The sequence below is a fragment of the Trachurus trachurus genome (assembly GCF_905171665.1).
Source record: "Trachurus trachurus genome assembly, chromosome: 3".
In the NCBI taxonomy this organism is placed as follows: Eukaryota; Metazoa; Chordata; class Actinopteri; order Carangiformes; family Carangidae; genus Trachurus; species Trachurus trachurus.
The window spans coordinates 29,719,672-29,740,713 of NC_139893.1; the positions used below are offsets into that span (position 1 = coordinate 29,719,672).

The following is a 21,042-nucleotide window of genomic DNA, read 5'->3' on the forward strand; positions in this document are numbered from 1 at the left end:
TAGGATGAGACTGTTTATTCGGATGAGACTGTTTATTGTAGCCTATGATAATGTTCTCCTCTGATGCGAGTTCCAAGACGGAGGATGCAATTGTTCCAGGTGCAGTCTCCAGCATGGTCATGGCATGGCATGTTGTTGGTGGGAGGGCTCGACAGTAGGGGGAGCAGGAGCCAGGAACAGTGGACTGAGGGGGAGCAGTCTTGCAAATGGTTGGCGGCTGCGGCCGCAAGGGGGAGCTACTGAGCAATTGAGCGGTGGAGGTGACTAACTGGGGAGGAGAAGAAGTCGCTGCAACATGAAATGTAAACAACCGTCAGTCCTGGGTAGTAGTCCGAACGGTATAATGAATGTTTTCGGATAGCACTGAGTTCCCCAGTTTGCTCGGGTGGAGACCGTCTCTGCCATAAAAAGAGGGACGGTTCCAGAAGAGATTAAAGTTGTTAACGAAGCAGATGTTGAGAGCCCTGCAGGAAGCCAGGAGCCAGGTGTTAAGACTACGGAGTCTACTGAAGCGCTCAGCGCCGCGCGACAGCGTTGGAAGAGGGCCACTGATAAAGACGGATTTACCGCAGCTTTGCAGGTAGTTTAAAAGTCTGGTAAAATGCTTTTTCGTCACCTCAGATTGTTTCTGGGCAGTGTCGTTACACCCCACATGAATTATTATGCGGTGAACAGAGGGAGGGAGGAGTTGCAACAGATCGGGTAATTTGTGGAGAATGTCTGGGACTGTAGCCCCGGGAAGACAGCGAGTGATAGCGTTAGGGTAACGAATGTTCCTGGTGATGCTATCTCCCATTATTAAAGTGGTGGGAGCGACCTGAGGGCGAGGTTGGCGTGGTTGAGGCGGGGTTTTGGGGTTGGTGATGAGATTCTCTGGTGGATCATGGCAGGGGGTCCCTCTGGAGTGTTGGCGCACAGCCTCTATCAGGACTCTGCGCCGGGAGGAAGAGGTCGAGATTCGGGGGCGGGATTCGGTGCGGGGGCCATCAGCCGCGAGCGGGGGTAGGGCTACGGGGATACTGTGTGCAGCTGCCGGATCAGGACCAGGTAGAGGATTAGGGGCAGGGGCAGGGGCTAGACCAGGATGGGGATCAGGTACGGCAGCGGGCGGAGTGCTAGGTGGAGACACAGCTGGTTGTAAGGGGGGAAACTCTTCAACAGACAGTACATTATAGCGGGTGGAGAGGTTCAGTCTCGGGGGGGAGTTGACCTGTCGGAGATTCGTTTTGCGGCCACGGTCACGAATCACCACCTCACACCAGGAGGACACTCCATTTAGAGTCGAACAGGAGGGGCGCATGCTGGAGATGGGGTCCCAGGTGACAGTGTCCTGAGCGACTGTGGTTTGCAGGGTTGATTTATTAAATTGCTCGGACAGGACCAGGTTAGATAGCGTAGGAAGACGGGTGGAGAGGTTGGACAATATTGAGTCTTTTTTCTCCAACTCTGCAGAGAGACGTCGGACATCTTCCTTAAGATCCGCGATCTTCTTGTATGATCGATGGAGAAGGAGGTTGGCGTCACAGTGTGGCAATTCCCCCGGGAAAGAGGATGAAGCCATCACAGATCCACGTAGGGCGCAGCCGCTGGAAGAAGTTCCCACGCTGTCAGTCAGCTCAGCTGGTAGAGTGCGATTCAGGAGCGCTGAAACAGAGGGAGGGAAAGACGGCAGCCAGCAGACAGCCAGAGAGAACAGCCAAGAAGCTATGCAGCCCGAGGCAACGGAGTAGAAAATGTGCCGTGCAGGACACGTACTCGCCAGGGCTCCGTCCAGGAGCCCGCAGCAGTGAGAAAACAACAATCAGCTATCCGTAGGGAGAGGGACACCTACCGACCAGGGCCCAGACTGGGCCCGCTGATGATAGACAGCTCAGGTTAGCCTCCGGTTGCGGTGTCGACACTCTCCGGGATCGCTTGTTGCTGGGTGGAGTTCACAAGGGAGATCATCCAGGTAACAAGGGGCAGTTATGCTCATATAGCGGTGGTGGAGTCGGAAAAAGTGAGCATATAGTGAAAAACCGGTGTCGCTATTAATGGCGTTCGGTGGTGACGGTGAATCACAGTGGGTCACAGTGGGTCGCACGGAATCAATAAAAAGTGCAGCGATCAGAAAGTTTGATCGTCAAAAGCAACATCTCGGCTAAAAGTTATACTACTCACAAGATAAAATGTGGGTTTAAAATGAGTGAAGAAGGAGTAGAAATAAGTTAATAAGAAGTTTTTCTGAGAGCTGAGCTCGCGTCGTCGTGAGAGTGCGTGCTTCCGTGTTTGGGTATTTTTATCTTTCTTTCTGTGTGTGTCCATAATGTGGTAAATTACCCAATTCAGATCAGCTCAGGAGGCAAACACAGGATCCAAATAAAGTGTTTGTCCTGTTTTGATCACATTTTGTTTACTTTAAGGACCTCAAAGAGTCTGAGGATGACAGACTGATCTTGCCTCACTTTGTCCTAATTCACCTTTAGTTCCAGTTTCTCGTGGGTTATCTCCCTTTGGGTGTTTCTCAGCCAACAAACTAGTTAATGGTAAACATGGTTTAAAGAAGGGACCTTTTATTTTCTCTGCATTTGTCTGACTTTATGTCAAGCAACACTTCTTTTCTTTCTGTATCTGTAATCAAGTAGCACAACTTGGATGGTTGTTTTCATCAACCACTTTGGGGAATGAGAGGTTGAACTGAGCCACAGGATTTCTACTTTAATTGTTTAATTGTAAAGATGAAATGTTGCGAATGGAACATTTTCTATATTTCGAGATTAAAGTCAACCATTTGAGACTACATAACAGTGTGTTTGACGGCCTTTACAAAATGTCTTGTGCCTGGTGAAACTCTGTCTCTCTTCCCTGACTTACACAATAATGACCAAAGATGTTTTTGCAGAACATTATGATGTCACAGTGAGTTTCACCGTTGACCTTTTGGATATAAAATCACTTTATAGCTATTTTAGTTCAAGTGTGCCATGATAAGTGTATGAATTCATCAGTTCTACCAAAAGATGTGTTTTTTGACTTTGACTTTGAGAACTTTGACCTTTGACCTCTAGCTTCTACTCAGTTCATCCTTGAGTCCAAGTAAAGGTCCGTCCATGAGAATGGTACTGACAGATTACAAATTGAAAACACACACTGCATCTGGCGCCGATTAAAAATTGTTCACATATCAACGAGTGTCCAGATGCAAATGGAAAACGCCTCATGCAAAAATCTTCAGCACTGGCGACAAGTTTGCAAATCTGCCTAAAAGCCAAAAGTACACTGACACTTCAGCACTGCTGCATCCTTGCAAATGTACATTTGCATCGATGTTTAAAAGGTGACTGGGACCTGGATGTATTCATTCCTTGGCGTATTTTTAATGAATGAATGTTGTGTGTGTGCCAGGAGTATTTATCTGACTATTTTTATATATATTGTGTATTTGCCTTTTATTGTTGTGTGGTGCTGGGACAAACAAATTTCCCTCCTTGGGGGATCAATAAAGTTAATTAAATCAATTCAATTCAATCAACAAGACCGAGCAAACGTTAACTTTACTGAACTCTACTGCTCGGCTTGTTTTGGTTTCATGCTTCACATGTCCAAGGAAAATGAAAGTCACATGAAACGAGGAGCAGCTTGCTCAGAGGATCATATTTTTATCATCTAATTCAATAATATGGGAAAACAGAGGAGAACTCTGCAGATGGTGCTGTTTGCTGTGAACTGTCAGACAGGATTAACCTCGGCGCTGCAGGTAACACTGTAGGTAGAAGAGGTTTGGCTGGCGTCGGTCCAGGGAGTCATTCGGCACCTTGACTTTGGCCTGAGGAACTTTCTGTTCTTCCTGCTTCTTCCTCAAACTTTAAGAACTGTAATTTTGGAGAACCTGTTGTTAGCTGAATTTCCTCCTGGACGGCAGCCAAATGCCTTTGTTTGGCAAAACTGTTTCCATGGTTAATGTTCACATTATCAGGGAACAACGACCTCCTGACTAATCCTGATTGACTAATAACACTTGGGAGGGAAAACAGAAACAGCGTCTGGAATTATACCAGGTTGTGTCGGGCCGAAACTGCTGCAATTGATTCCTCGTGGAGACAATATGATGATTGTGTGCGTATGTGTGTGCGTGCATATGAGTGTGTGTGTGTGTGTATGTATCCTACCTGGCTCCAGGCCGTTGCTCTGGTACACGCTCTTGTGGTGCAGGCAGGTGGTGTTGTGTCCTCCACACAACATGCAGGCGTCCTCCTGCTGCTTTGAACCCAGGATGGAGTCACATCCCGGCTTCTGTACGACACACACACACACACAAGTGTTCAGCTCGCAGCAGTGTTAAGTGTCTCCACTGAAACTTCTTTCTTACAGTGTGTTGACACATTTTCTGAAAGGAGCCCTGGCAACCTCTAACCTTTCTGTTGTGATTGGTCTTTGCTGTACAGTCGCCTCAACCCCTCCTCTCTCTCTCTTTGCCTGTTATTTGCTTCTCTCTGTCAATTTCTCCCTCTTACAAACATTGACTCTGGAGAAAAACAGCAGCTTAGGACCTGGAGCGGGGAGGAATGGTTGTAGACTTGTCTCTGTAAACGTTAAAATGCCAGAGTAAAGAGCATCGAGGACGAGCCGGGTGGTTTATGGTGCGATGAGAGTCTTGATAGATTACAGTGGTCGCTTTCTTCTGTGGCCTTCATCTCTCGCTCCGCAGAGCAAACCAATCAAGGGGGAGGTTCCCAGGCAAGAGAGAGACAGCAGCAATCTAGGGACAACCTATAATCATCCCCCCCTAAGCCCCTTTAACAACACACAAAAAATACTCCGAGCATCTGTGTGTGCACAACAGGAAATGAATCCTCAGTGACAAGGTAGCAGAGTGCACAAGGGCCCCGATGAGGGAGCCAACACCAGAAAACACACACACACACAGGCGAGTGAGAAACATCATGTAGGGTTCATCATCTATCAGTTTGGTTGTTATTGAGAATCTGTGATTTGAATAAGACTGAAGCAGTTTGTCTTTATTTTCAAAATCACGGTGAGCAAAGGGGAAACAACATAAACCCAGCTGGATGTGCTAATACAAAGTTATTAGGTGATCAGGAGGGTAAATAAGACAACACAGACCCTGAATATAAGATAAACCGTCCTTTTCTGACTTTTTTCTAGGGAATAAATACCGTCTTTCATTCGGGTCAATATGGTATCTCACCAACAACTGGAAATGTGTGGGCTCCAGGAATCAGGAGGTTTGACGACTGCTTCTTAGTAAACAGAGAAAAAATGCAGACGATCAAAGTTCATTTGGGAGAATTTGTGGTTCTCTATGGCTTTTAACATTTTAATTTGTCCAAATCTTTTATTAATGACGAAATAATTCCCTTTCATCCTCAGTTGTTTAGTGTGAGCATATTAACATCAACTGATCTGCACCACAGGCCCACAGAGCAGCCAGCGTGGCTGCACTCCCCTCTTTCTATTTGTTATCCATGGTAACAAAGCAAAAATGAAATCCATACCTAGACTCTGGGCCGTCTGCCCGACCAATCTGACTATTTGAAGACGTCCCCTGGAGACTGGCAACACGTGATGAGCAATTTTCTGCATTTTCTCACAATCACATTGATTGGCAGAACAAACAATTATATAATTAGATAATTGCCTCGATTAAACAAACCTTCAGTTAAACATTTGGCAACTAGAAAATCAAAACTATTAACACCACAAAATTAGCCGTACAAGAACATCTACATGCGGCACACACACAAATCCCACGCACAGTACACGTGTGTTGCAGCCAAACCAGCCGTGTGTTGTAGAGTCTGATCTCAATTTGTGACCTGCCGCTCGCCACACCAGCTGCAGGCTGCATCTGCTTCCTGTTCCAGGCCCTGTGCAGCTCTGACCTCAGCCAGCCGAGTCCACGGCTCATAAATCCACTTACTAACATCACATGCCACACGTTAGCGCGCACACACATGCACACACACACATAGACATATATATAGACATATGTAAACACAGACACACATTAATTCTTTGTCAACTGTGCAAAAACAACTTAAAATGACTGTGAGTGAAAGCGTCGTGAAGCAGATGTGTCTACTTAGTGTTACGTATGAATGCCATTAGTCTGCATGTGCTGCAGGACTCAGGGGACACAAGTTCATTTCCATCTGTGTGTGGATGAGGAGAGGTGAGGAGGAGGCAGGCTGGGTGTGGGAGTGGGAGTGGGGCTCTGGTCTGTTGACTGTGTGCCGGGCAGAGCCGTAATGCTAACCGAAGGCTGCAGTCCACACTGATGAGTGCACTGTGGCCCTTACACGCAGCATGGAGTTCACTTCTCCAGAGCGCTGCAGTCAGAGTGGTCAACATCACTTATACCACAACAGAGCGGGAGTGAGGAGAGAGAGTGTCTCTCACTCTCTCTCCTCTCAGCTGAGTCCAGGCTCCTTTTGAATGGAGGAGCTATGGCTACACAAGTCCATGTTCAAATCTTAATCACATTTCAAAACATAGGAGACATGAGGTAAGTTTTAATCAAGTGTTAACATTTTAACCCTTCAAACACACTCCTGCCATTTCTAACTATTATAATAATTAAAATCAGTTGAAACTGTCCTCCTGTCTGTAATCTCCATGCTCAAATCGACCGGTGTGTAGGAGCCTAACAACGCCTAACAACATCACAACAGTGATGAGGTTGGACATGAAGCTGCTCAGTTAGACAGTTGTTATCAGTGAAAAAATAACAACTGAGTTTGGTGTAAAACATTCCATCACTAACTAAGACTTCTGTTAGCATTTTACAGCTTCATTAATATGTTTTTATCAGCCAAGAATCCAAAGACTGAGAATGAAGATGGTGTCACTGCCAGTGGCAAACCACTGGGAATTCATTCTGAAGCTCTGTGAAGCTTTTCAGCCTCTCTTGGCTCATTGTTTCTGTTCATGGAAACCTTCACTGTGTGGTTTTGGTTTTATCAGCCCTGTCTCCAGCAGCAGGTGTACTGTCTCCACTGTTCACCTGCCCACTGTGCCCAGCACCAAACCAAGGACAGACAAAAGAGTAGAAGAACCTGAGATGTTGGTGGAGACCAGTGACAGCAAAGATGATTCAGTAGTTAGACAAATCACATATCTGCAACTGCACAGAGAGGCATCTGTTTGCTGACCAACTGTTCATAACAACAAGATACTCTTTGGAGGTGTGTGGAGCTCTTCTGTCTTCTACAGGCTAAGGTTATCGGAATAAACACAGAAGAACCAAATAAAAACAATAGATAAAGAAAACTGTTACACAAACACACACACATCTTGTTTCACTCACCAGGCAGCGTCCATTGACACAAATGGCTCCAGGCTCCTTGTCGCAGGCTGTCCCGTCCAGCACACGGCCAAAGTTGTAGTAGAAGTTGTGGCCCACGGCGAGGCAGCTCAGTTCACAGGGGTTAGAGCCTGGCGGGGAAGATGTTCAATCAGCGGCTCATTAGTTTAGAGAGGGGAAAATAGGCAAAGGCAAAGGGGACAAGGAGGGAGGTGACTGACCGACGGACGCAGGCAGGGGGTGAACAGTGGAGAAAGCGGAGAGGGAGAGGAGGCAGAGAGCTGGCAGGTGTCATGGGGAAAACTCATAACACAGGTGGGATTAAACACCCAGCAGGCCTCATAATAGACATGGGAGTCATGGCAGCATGGGAAATTTACCACATGACTGCCACCAACACAGTAACTGAGGGGCAGGCAGAGGAAAACACTTACTTTTTTCTACCAGAGTAGCCATTTTAAGGTTGGAGGGAAAAAAAGTTATTAAACATTTGTTTGTTATGATGAAAAAATTTCATTTCAGTTTACATAGTAGTAATTACTTACTACTAATACTACTAATTAGGGTATATGTCCATGTGTGGTGTGATTATAAAGCAGGTCTAGGTTTTCTATTGATATTTTGAAAGTATCAAAATCTCAGTCCACAGAGAAATGCACACAGTCTGTATTCAGATATTCAGATATTAAGGCCTAATAACAGCTGTCAGGACTTCTGTGACTTTGTGATGTCACAACAAAGCAGTCACCAGGCCCCGCCCACTTGGACCCACCACACAACACTTACAGGATTTGATTTCTCTGAGTGTTTTACCTTAAATCAGCTCTGTTTTTGTTGAATCACACAGAAAACAGTGAGCCAATCAGAAGAGAGGCTCAGAGCTTCCTCTCTTCTGACTGCCTGACACCAGCCTGTTGTAACTTAAGCTTCAGAGAGACAACTGAGAGAGGAGATATAAAACTACACTGAGACTTGACTTGGGAGAAGAGGAAAAAATGGAGCTTTAATACAAATTTTAATCTGTTTCAGTATCTCAGGAAGTGAGGGGATTGTAGAGATTTGTCAACTGCTATCGATGTTGTTATACTGTCTCTACAGAGGAATGTACAGTAATATAATATCTGGTTGTATTCAGTCAATTCTGAAAATTAATGAGCAGGTCTGATTCATTAGAATTCATATTTAGTATTGATGTCATCAAATACATTGAGTTTTGTGTTAAAAACCTCTCCCATCTATGTGTGGAGACCTTGTATCAGCAGAATGGGCTTTGTCTCACTGACCTCCGTGAAAGGTGGTCCACCTGAAGGAGTTTCCAGCCACCAACGGCCTGTCATTGAAGGCAGCACACTGCATGTCTCTGAAATCCTCAGCGCCGGGAGAACACTCCTGCACACAAACACACACACAATCATCATCACTGGAGGTTACATCATTAAACAACATTTAACCCATCAACTTCATACTTAACCCCCCCCCGTCTTTCTTCCCACAGTTCTTAACTAAGTCTTAATGCTAGTTTTATCCCTGAAATCAAGTCTTTGTTGCCAGATGTGTCACAGCGTGAGGAGATTTTTTGTGACACACAACCTCACGTTGGTATCATGAAGTGCTGCAGAGACGGATGTGTCGGCACTCTGCCGGGACAAACCGCCACATGCACACACATCCAAGCATGCTTCAACATGCTGCATCACCTTCTGTGTGTTTTTCCTTTAATCAATATGGGCAACACTTACTGGCTGTCCAAACACACCCACCCACACACACACACCACAGTGTGTCTGACACACAACCGCTGACCTCACAGCAAGTCTCCAACACAATAGTCGCCCTGCTACCTGACTGCAGCGCCACTATGAAATAAATTGTCAGTAAAATTCCACATCACACCCTGGAAATCCTCGGTGCTGCACCTGAGCCGAACACACCCGGGTGACCAACTGCTGGAGCAAACACCAGCCATTGTTCTAAGATGTTTTTGCGTTCATACAGTGTGAAAAGCTTTGTGCTGAACTGACCTTGGTGTTGCAGATCTTGTATTGTCTGGGGTCTCCTGCACATGGTCCACCCACTGGGTTCCTGAGACACAGAACAAAGACATTTATGGGACACACAGTTTAGTGACTGTGCAGGCTGCCGTGATGTCTAGTTAATATACGTTTATTTCACTAGCATGTAGGCTACTGTAAACTGAGTTGTGTTGCACGTCTGGATGTGGCTTGTTTACCTGGTGATGCAGGTGCGCGTCCGCACCGAGGCTCCGCCCCCACAGCTGCGAGAGCAGACAGACCAGCCGCTCCATGTCCCCCACTCGTTTCTGAAGTGCAGCTGCCTTCGGGCCCGTGCCGGACGGCCCAGAGAGGCCTCAGCGGAAGGACCCCATGCAGAAACCCAGGAGGTCTGAGGAGACCAGAGAAAGACACCATTACTTTAATGCCAACATGTCATCAACTACAAACACAACTACTTACACAGGAAACAGAAAAGTGAGGAACCAGTGTGTGTTGGAGGAGAACCAGGTATTTCTGAGTTTGAGGCTGAGGCACCTGTTGATCAAGTAGACACTTCACTGAGTGATACAGTACCCCAAACAAAGATCTTTTATTTTGTTTTGTCATTAAACTTTTTATTTGAAGAAAAAACTGCTCATACATGACATGTTGCTCTAAATTTTTGCATACATATCATCAAGTCTTATCATCAAAGCACATAAAGAAGAAAACTAGATTAAAAAGAAAAGAAAAGAAAAGCTCCTGATGTGTTCACAGTTTAAAGGATACTGTACGATAGTCAAACAGTTGAAAAATGTAGTTCCACAGCTGAGTGAATGTTTGACAGTGAGATAAAGAGGTGAAAACATTCAAAATGAAACATTCACCTAAAATATTATCTTATACTGTATATTCTGCAAACATATTTGAAAGTGGCTAAACCAAGTTTTTTTTTTTGCTGTTGTTGTTATTTTTCAGTGACACTGTACCCCTGCAGCACATTGCTCAGCTTAGTCTGCCTGTGTCTCGACACTGTGATCTCAATCTACTGCAGGTTAAACATGGACAAGCAAGTCACACAACCCCTCAACAGCCACACATCAAACAATCCAAACTATCACTTCAACAGACACTGCACTAAAAAATACAAAAAGAAAGAACTGACCACAAGCAGTGTCAGTAGTGTAAAAAAATAATATGGAGTGAGGAAACTGGAAGACAAACTTCAGACTGGACAATGTGGTTCAGTGGCTGTTTGGAAATCTGGTCATTTTCAACATCAAATTCTAACACAAAACACAACCAAAATCTGTTTGTGTTATTTTGATTAACTGCCTCTGAAGTGTGGTCATTGTCGGTTGAGAGAGAAAACACCAACAACGCTGTCACTCTGCAGCATCACTCTGCAGCATCACTCTGCAGCGCTGTCCTGCAATTTCAAAAGCTGTCAGGTGGCAACTGGCAACTGTCAGCAGCTTACAATCCCTGTGAGTGCGTGTGTGTGTGAGCGTATATGTGTGTGTGTGTGTGTGAGGAGGACAGAGAGACAGTGTTGGCAGAATGATGAGATATCATTTGCAAGGGTTTGTTGGGGAAGTTATGTGCATGACGCCGAACAAAACCCACATTATTTATAGCCACAAATCCGACAGGCAGATAAATCTATTCAAAGACGAGATGGTACATTTAAAAAAAAAAAAAAAAAAAACCTTGTGAGCCTGGTGGATCAGGATCATCAGAGCCAAATAATAAAAGTGATTAGAGAAATCTCAATGGCGCTCCTCAAACACATTCCAGAGTTTGTGCCCTGGAGGAGGACTGAAACTGGCAGCGCTCCCACCACTCTCTCATACAGGAGCTGCCTCACACCTTAACTCTTTACACTCAACGGGCCAGCTGACTTCCTACCAGGAGGAGCTGAAGCCAGAGCCGTCGTGCCGAGCGTCCGCTATGCAGGATGGGAATTAAATCTCCACTCTGGCCCGATGAGAATAAAAATAAAACACAATTTCTCCTCCTTTGTTAACTCTTCTCCCATTGATTTGCAGAATTATGCAGAAGGATTATCCACGATGTAATCAGATCGTGTACTGTACAGCAGGAGAGGAGACTCAGGCTGAAACCAATGATTTTTTCTATTTTTGACAAACTCTCAATTATTAACTGGTGAGGTTTTTCTTTAGCGTGCAAAACGACAACAATAAAGGTTTCTAATAATTTTCAAAAGCTTCAAGCTGATGATGACAGAGATGATTTTAAAGCTGTTATGGCAGAGAAGAAGAGCAAATATTTTAATTTGAAAACACAGGGGTGAAACATTTTGTCTGAGCACTGAATCAACCGTTGAAATAAATCCAATCAATCAATCCTGAGAGAGTAAAAACGGCAAACGGCACAGAGCTGTTTTTTATATCTTCTCATGGATCAACACTTCAAAATAAAACCTAGGAGAACAGGACAATAAGGAGCTTTAATTAAGCATGACGACAACAACAACTATAGTATGGTGAACCATTTTCGTACCTTTAATTTCTAACCTGCTGATTCAATTCCAACTCCCCAAACCTGGAAACAAATAAACTTTCTTTTGTAGTTATTATTGTTAACACCACTCTGACGTTCACCTTGTATTTTCAGGTGGAATGAAAAGAGAGACTGACAGAGGCTTTCTCACTTTGAGACTCGGAATAGAACTGGTCAGACATTTGCGTGCACGCACACGCACACGCACACGCACACGCACACGCACACGCACACGCACACACACACACACACACACACACACACACACACACACACACACACACACACACACACACACACACACACACACACACACGCACACACACACACTCAGCTGAGAGCAACCTGTGCTACGACTCTCCATCATTTTCCGTGGCAGGGTCACCTGAGGTCGCCCTCATTAGTGTTACCGCCGGTCAAATTAGCGTTGATAACAGTTGGAGATGGGGTGGGCTGGCATTCTAAATTAATGAAAGTGACCTTCGACCTTTACAGTTCCCCCCACCCAACCCACCCCAACCCACCCCTCACTCCCTACTTCGCATGAGCAAAGAGAGAAAAAAAAAAGTTTGAAAAGCAAAGTGCATATAGTGAGAGAGAGAGAGTCCCAGGTGAAGGTAAGAAGTAGGACAGACTACTGTAGATGAACTATGGTTGAGTTTCCCATCATGCCTTGTGTCTGTCAGCGGACCAGCTCTCCCAGTCTGCACACACAGTCTGGAGCTGACAGACACGACTGGAGCCGCTCGACAGTGAAGACAGAGACCACGTTCACATGAACTGTCTCAATGACTCTCATTATCTCATCCAACATGTTCTTTACATGATTTTAAATTTTCTTATCTAAGTTTGTTGTGAGTCCATTTTGATCCTTTGCTGTTAGTTACCATCCTAACTCAGGATATCAACCATGAAAGACAATATAATATACAAATATTATATTCAATTATATAATATAAATATAATATAGTGTGGATTTAGCAAAAGTTATTATTTAAATCAGTAAATATTTAACCAAAGCATAAGTAAACAAGTTTATAAACCTGAACAGTTTTGAATTTTATGCTGATGATCTTACAAATATTTTCTATTATTAAAGAAACACGTTTATTCAGCTTTGATGGGATTGAGTTCAAGCAGTAATACTGTAGCACTAAGTAAAGTACACATTAGTTAATGCTTAATATTTAAACCTTATTTAAACATACTTGAGTCAGTGAAGTGTAAGTAAACAATAATATACTTATTATTTAGTTGCACTATTTACTATTCAACTATTTACATAGTTTCTTAATCATTTACTGACACTTTATAAATGATCTTATGAACCTTCTCCTATATAAGTGGTTATTAATTTATAGATATGAAGTGTTACAAGTTAAGAATAAACACACAATTCGTTAAATAGACTCCAGCTCTTGGTCCACTGTGTCTGTTGTTTGTCCTGTTCTTTCTGTGCAGTGACCACATGTTGTCAGCAGAGTTGTTGCCAGTGCAGCTGCGTTGATGACTGAATGCAGAAAATCTTTCAGCAATCTGCTTCAGCTGAAGCAGCTTCAGACTGACATGATCTGATTTTACCCAGTCATTATATTCATTTGAATGACATTTCTGACTTATTGTTTTTGCTAACAACAGAGGAAAAAAAGCAGATCTTGAGTGTGTTGACCCGCCACTACATTCCTGTGCTTGATGTGACGGAGCGGGCTGGGGGGGCTACAGCCTATCTCTGTCTATGTCTGGTTATTCCAGCCAGGCCTGGGGCGAGGTCTGTCTGCCTGACAACAGGACAAACAGTGATGAAAGATGGACGCTGCGGTCGGAGTCGAGAACGCAGAGTAGCAGCAATCAGAGCATGGAGAAGCCGAGAGGATGCCACCGCTTCCACAAACACGCTGCCGCTGCAAAAACAATCCAATCAGCTCGCTCCCAGACCTCAGCAATCAGCAGAGCCTCTCACATCTGACGCCGGTCAAAGGGCTGTGATTGGTTTATTATCTAAATTAGCACTATTTTTCTCTGTGGAACTTGAGAGCTGTGTTTTCTTCACACAAATTATCCTAATCACAACATTTAACTCTGTCAAATATAAGAAGAAGAGGAAGAAGAGGAGGAGGAGGCAGGAAAAAGTGGGGGAGGTTGTGGGAAAAGGCCCCGGGCCCCGGCAGGTTAGGGCCAGGCCTACAAGGCCCAGTGTGTAAATGTAGCATGGTGCCACTTGTTGAAACACTGTCATCCAGCCATTAGCTTTGTGTATTTGCACAACACAACACAAAGGCCTAAATCCTGGCTGCTGAACGACAGTGAGCTGTTGTGGACAGGTTAAAGAAAACATTGATATACGTTCACTCAAAGCTCTGTCGGGAGATAACTAAGATATTTAGTGAGGATTATATTTTAATTAGATATTATCAAACTTCATATTAACAATGAATCAAATGACAATGAGCAACATGACAGAGACTGTCTTCACTGTGATGTACGGTGGCCCTGATAGCTCAACACAACAGCTTAGGTGTAATTCTAACTGCATAAATCAATTAATAATAGTAATAATAATAATAATAATAATAATAATAATAATAATAATAATAATAATAATAATAATAATAATAATAATAATCAAGGCTTTGATTGTTATTATTATCATAATAAATAATAATCATAATAATAATTGCCTAATAATTATCTATTACAGTCACAACAATTAACAAACTGTGCTGCTCTTAGATTTCTCTCTGTAATAAAGTTGAAGGTCTTGACCTCAGCTGTAAAGTGCATTGACATAATGTGAACTGAATTGAATTGAACTGAATTGAGTTGAACTGAACTAATTTAAATATCATTTTGATTGATTTGGTGGGAGCTAGTGGTGATCGGCTAATTACAAGGTTCCCCCAGTATAAAAGAGCTGTGGGCGGGGGGACGGGGGGGTCAGTATAGCAGCAGAGGCGTTAGTGCTCTGACTCGTGTTGACGTGAGCTGGTTGGACTTACGCTCTGCGGGGAGGACAGGCCGACGGGAGCGAGCAGCAGCAGGACAAAGGTCAGGGCCTGGCACAGAGTCAGCTTCCTGGAGACATGGAGAGAAACAAACCGCCGTCAGTTGCACGGTGACATCACCCTCGTGGTTTTCCACATTATACACACACACACACACACACACGTACAAACACAGAAAGGTGACGATGTGGAAGCTGCCGCAGCATTTTCAGAGGACAGGAGAGGAAACTGAAGGACAAGAGGCGACTGACACTTCAAACAGCCAAGGTCTTTAGGTCATTGATAATATCCACAAATAAGCTGCTGTGCTACTACGAACCCCTGTGGGCAGGAGCCAAGGTCAGGAATGCCCCCCCATCCAGCAAGTATCATTCATCCCACCCCCAGCCCCCCACCCCCACCCCAACAGTGTCTTATTAACTCCCACATACATCCAATGTCCAACCGATGACCCCAGTTACATAAAATGACAAACACATACAGTACGACAATAAAATGATGTGATTGTGAACAGTCGAAGCTCTGCCACAAATCCTGTTTTATCTGCATTTTTACTACTTTCAGTTGAGTTGAAAAGACTTGGGTGTCTTTAAGACTCAGTTATTTATTTGTCGCTTACATGATTCATGTGTGCACATGTGGAGTGACTCCTCACCCCCAAACTCTACCGTCTCTTATTCACTTCAGTCTTTCTCTGGAGCTTTCAGCTACATCACAGAGTCTTCATCTGCAGACTGACTTTGTTGCCTCCTAGTGTAAGTGAAGCATCAAGCAAGTTCAAGGTTGCATACGTTTTTACAACAGTCACACTAGAAGCCTATTTCTAAGGTAAAAAGTCAGTGACTGAAACTTATATCGGGATTGTTGAATATAAGAAAAGGAGAAACATTTACGCTGAACCATGAAAGTTTGAATCTCTACAACTATTTTATAGTTGCATATGAAATAGAAACTTCAGCCTGATCCTGGGAAACTTAGTGATCTCCATTCACTTTGATGCTGTCAAGACCTATGTCCCATCACAGTTGTTGGCGGTGTTCAGCAATGACTGACATGGATTCAATCACTTTGCCTCATACGATGTCTGCCAGGATAATAAATATCACAGGAAAAGTGTGGGATACAGGAAACATTTTAAATTTGAACCATTTCATATGAATCCGGGTAATGATAATGAGCCTCCTGGAGCAGATTCTGGCTCTAACGGCTGAATAAAGCTCGAGTGTGATCCACCATCTCACTTGACAACACTGGCTTTATTTAGAGACCAAACAGCAGCATGTTTTTGCACATCGACACTGTGTCAGAAACAGGTCTGAGCTCTAGTATCAACACAGTGAGCCACTTGTGAGCTGCTACCAGATAAGACCTCTACTGAGCCTGGTGTTGAGTGCCTGTTGTGTTTGTTTTACTAGCTGCCTCATCTCCGTCTTTACCCCCGGGGCGAACGCGACCAGGCAACTGTGAGCCGCAGCTTCACCGTCTGTCTCTGCATCTGACTCATCAAAGGACAAGTGCTTTTCCTGAGAAGAGCCGGTGGTTCTTGGAAAAGCCCCTTCATGTTACTGTTTCCTGGCAGGGCACTGTTTCGCTGACAGTCACAGTGAGTGTGTCAGACGTTTAAGGCTCGGCTCTGTGATGTGGACGTGTAAATTTCATTATCACACTCTGAGGAAAAGATATTTGGGGAAGTACTTAATCATCTCTGTTTCCTCCGCCCTGCCCTCTTCTCTCATGTCTCACTTTGTCCCACCATCAGACATCTCTCTCTCTCTCTCTCTGAGTATGTTGGGCTTCTCTTATCGCTCCCTGAGCCATAAACTCGGAGCTGGTCCAGAGCTTTTGGGACTGACTTTTGGCTCGGTCCCAGGTCAGTAGCTGCCCCATCCAATTAAACGATACACATCTCCCTCACACTCGGTTGAGCAGCCCTTCCCTTCAGAGAGCCTGGCTCCCGTCCTGGCCTTACATGGGGAAAGTCAGATCAGAGGAACCAGGAAGGTCACACTGACCCACAGATGGAACAACAACTTTCATCCTTATTCTGACTGAAGGACCATTGTGTGTGTGCTCTAACATCTCACAACTGGGATCCTTTTTGTTCGTCATTCTTAAACTGAGACTATTTTCCCCTACAGTGAATCAACTACTGACTTTTGGTAGAAAACACAACAGTCAGAGTTTTAACCAAAACTGGGATGAGCGATCACACTGCTCCAGTTTTAGCCTCTCTGCACTGGCTTCCTGTAGCATTTGGGATTGATTTTAAATGTCTTTCACTTCTCTTAGCTATCACCTTTTATCTGTCTGTGTTCCAGCTCGCTCTCTCAGCTCCTCTGGTGCTGTCCTGCTTAGTGTACCAAGAATGAACAGAAGGGTTAAGGGTGAAGAGTTGGGTGAAGCAGCATCCTGTTCTCATGCACCAGTGGCTTGGAACAGATCTATACAACTAAGAGAAGTTTCCTCTTTAGATAGTTTTACAAAGCAGCTCAAGACCTACTTTTATGCTCTGGTTTTTATTTATTTATTCTTCCTTCTATTTATTTTCCTATTTGGTCTTATCATTATCTTACTATAACTCATTAATACTGCTTGATTTATTTGTTACTTCCCTTTTTGCTCTTATATGGAAAGCACTTTGAGTTGCATTTCAAGTATCAAAGGCACTTTATTGTTTTTATTATTAGCAGAATCTTTAAAATGTGTCCTGGTCAGAGAGCATCATTAATCTTAACAATATGTTTAATTTCATAACAGTGTGCACTCAGTGACCTCATCATGTTGGTGTAACTTTAACAGAACTACATCCAGACCCGATGTTGAGTGTGACGGACCAACCTGCTCCTATAAATGATGTTTATATGTCACTAAATTATGGAGTTCTTTGGTTCAGGCCGGTTAAATGATAATAAACACATGTCTGGAGTGGCTGTGAACTTTTCCCGTATTAAACCAGACCAGGACCAGGATGTTTCTCTGACCTTCACCACTGAGCTGTGAGAGTCTGAACACAATCATAACACATAGCAAATGTGTGCTCTACTGCACGACAAAGTATTTATATTGAAATAGGTTTTGACTTGCTGAATTAATTACTTAACATGTTAAAAGAAAAGTTCCAATGACATTTCCTTCTAAATGTATTTGCTCTTTTATACATTTCTATAATAGTGGTTCTCAAAGTGTCCAGGGCCCCCAGGGAAGTTTCAGGTGGTTCCTGGGGGGCCGCCGTAAAAAGGGTAAATGTGTGACTATTTTCATCATGGAGTTGAAACACTTTTTGTAAGATCTCATCTGATGTGGGTCTTTTGACAGAGCTGGCTGGATTATACAACATTAACAAGTTTCAGGAGTGTTTCATTTTGTCATTACTGTAATGAACAGAAACCAACAGTCGTCTGGAGTCGCAGACGAAGTGCAATAAATAGTGATTTGTGATGTATAATCGGTAAAAACTTATTTTGGGGAGAACATAAAATTTGACATTTTTACTTACAGACTATGTTTTGTATTACAAATTTGGGGAAAAGCAAGGGTTTTTTATATGCACATCACACAGGGTTTTCGACCGAATGGCCTTCTTTACTGTAGGTGCTATTGGTAGCATGCAAAACCGCTGATGCGCTTTCCTGTCGAGGGCAGTTTTTCGGCAAGCAATCTCTGCATTTGACTCTAAAACAACTCTGTCTCGTAACGTTCTGTTATTATCTCATAGCGTGGTGAATGTGCAGGTCACAACAAGTTGTTGGATTGTGTATTTGATGAGTCTGATGAGAGAAACCAAGAAATCCCATTAGCCTCCATAGCGTAGCTCTGAACAGCTAGCGGCTCTGCTCCGCCGTTCTAAAAATAGCTTGCACCGACAATTAAAGGTTAGAAACCTACTGCTATGACTATAGGGATTATGGCAATGGGCTAATTTGCCAAAATGTTGAACTATCCCTTTAAGATAAATGGTACATGTGAAACAGTCCAGGCAGATGAAGTCATTTCTCTCAGTTTCACTTGATGTCTGGCTTCAGATTTTGAACATGAAAAGACAGCAGCTCCGGTCACTGACTGCTCGGCCCCCTCACCACAGGGGCCCTCCCAGAGGTGAGCAGGGGTCAGGCCGCCTCCTCCTGCACTCATTAAGACTATAGCAGCACATTAGTGAATAGCTGCAGGGCAGGGAGAGGGAAATGGTTTTAATCAATAAGAGACTAGTTGTTTATTTTGACTGACATTAGTCGCTCTCAGCCACACCCAACACAAACAACACTGAACCGCTCTAATTATTAAACAAACACCGCTCACAATCAGACTAGAACCATATCCTCGGTGGGGAATGTGTGTGTCAAAATTACATAAGTTTAGTGCTAATGAACCACTGAATTAAACTTTGCTACAGAGAAACACCAATCATTTTATTGATGCAGGTTCGTAAATAAATTATGTAATGAAAAGTTACAGTGAAACAGAGCAGTTAAGGTTAATGGCAACAGTTAATTGAGATATCAATAAAATCCCCATGTACAAATCTCAGGGGCTGCATAGTTGTTTAGATAAAGATCAACATTTTGACATTAAGTTGAAATGTAAAAAACAAAACAAAAAAATGTTCTCACTAATATGAGATGAATTGCTGTATCTGTCAAATCAGTCTCTATATATTTTTGTGTACATCATTCAGCCCTAAATCTAAACTGACACTAACACTTAACGCCATACAAAACCTACAGCTCCAATTACAACAGTTACTAAAAACACGTGGCTGTTCAGTCACAGACTCATTCTGATTCCAGATTCCCTGATTGATTCCTGAGATTTCTTATTTAAATCAATCATCAGCCATAATGAGAATAATCATTAGTTTCCTGGATGTCATATTTACCCATCAACCTGTTTGTCCGACTGTCAGCTCCATGATGTTGTTTGTTCCGTTAGAGGATTGTCAACTTGAACCTCGACCTCAAACCTCTTTGGTCTTTGATTAATCAATTAATGGATCAGTTGATGAACAGAATATTAACTGGCAAAACGTTTTACATTTGTGAAGGATGTCACTTGTGATGAACATTTTTCTTTATTTACTTATTAATTTACTTTACTTATGTTATTGATCAAATGTTTAATTGATTCATGGGATTTTTTTTTAACAATGCAGCTGTTCTATCAATCCTATCATTACAGTTTTGTAATGTAACAGAATAAATGTGATTTGACGATGATCCTGAAGAATTTTCTTTTATTTATAATAAGAAATGTAGTGTAATAATTCTATTTAGCAGCTGTGTCAGTAACACACCCTGATACCTGGGTCAGTCAGACAGGTGACATAACCTTTAAACTGAGCTGACGAGCGTGAGGTGAAACACGCTGCACTCTCCCCACCCTCATTTATAATTGCTGTGTGACGTGACTGAACTCACACACCTTTCCTTAAACACACCCTGACAGGTAGCGCTCACGTTCCCACCCTGCACAAATAAACAACAGCCCCACGCTGTTATCACGCAGCCACGCTGAAGCCGTCGCAGGCGAGGCTGCTCAGAGTGCACGGCAGGTGAGAATGTGTCCTCTGACCCGCGGGATGGCACCGGTGGAGACACCTGATGACGCTCTCAGCTCCGCCGGTCCTTCGTGTGGGATCCTGGTCTAAGTGTTTCTGTATGGTGACCTGCAGGCCGTCTTTTTTTTTTTTTTTTTTTTTTTTTTACAATGGTCTGCACACCCACAGAGTTTGGAAAAGCAATACGTCTTCCAACCGGGGGCCAGTCTTGACCTTTGACCCGCCAAGAGATTTAGCGGTGACCCACCCAGAATTTGGGAGAAGCTGGTGAAGGGTGTGATGGTTATATGGAGCGCACTGCTGAATGAATTGACACAACCCTCAACAGATGTTCAGTTTGGGGGTGTGAGGTCAGCTCTGACCCCTGGATCTGTGTTGACTATGAATGAGGCTGCAACAATCGGGCGCTCAGTGGCCTCGGCTTTAACAAAACCAGCCTCTCCGAGCGCAAGTGGAAGGTCTTTGTGTGTCAGCAGCTGCTTCACTTGAAGATGTCGTAAAAAAATGTAGAGAAAAGAAATTAAATACAATTGTAAGTATGGACAAAAAAAAACAGAGAGGCTTGAGGTGAATCACTACATGAAAGACAAATGTCAGTATCATGTTGTTGGTTTTTGCTGTTGCCATAAAGTCTAGACTCAGCCTCAGGTCCCTTCCTTTCCCCTCGCT

The 21,042-nt window shown here is 43.7% G+C and overlaps 1 protein-coding gene across 3 annotated transcripts in view; it reads right to left on the reverse strand.

The window, feature by feature from the left end:
- adamtsl5 (ADAMTS like 5) overlaps positions 1 to 21,042 on the reverse strand; it is a 47,858-nt gene that overhangs the window by 14,505 nt on the left and 12,311 nt on the right. For all 3 annotated transcript variants that reach the window (XM_084000040.1, XM_084000038.1, XM_084000039.1), the window contains 6 exons: positions 14,817 to 14,892; positions 9,534 to 9,706; positions 9,325 to 9,385; positions 8,587 to 8,692; positions 7,307 to 7,434; positions 4,149 to 4,272 (listed from right to left, as the gene is read on the reverse strand). In XM_084000040.1, coding sequence (XP_083856166.1) covers positions 4,149 to 4,272; positions 7,307 to 7,434; positions 8,587 to 8,692; positions 9,325 to 9,385; positions 9,534 to 9,706; positions 14,817 to 14,892 — 668 coding nt within the window. The remainder of the gene's footprint in view (positions 1 to 4,148; positions 4,273 to 7,306; positions 7,435 to 8,586; positions 8,693 to 9,324; positions 9,386 to 9,533; positions 9,707 to 14,816; positions 14,893 to 21,042) is intronic.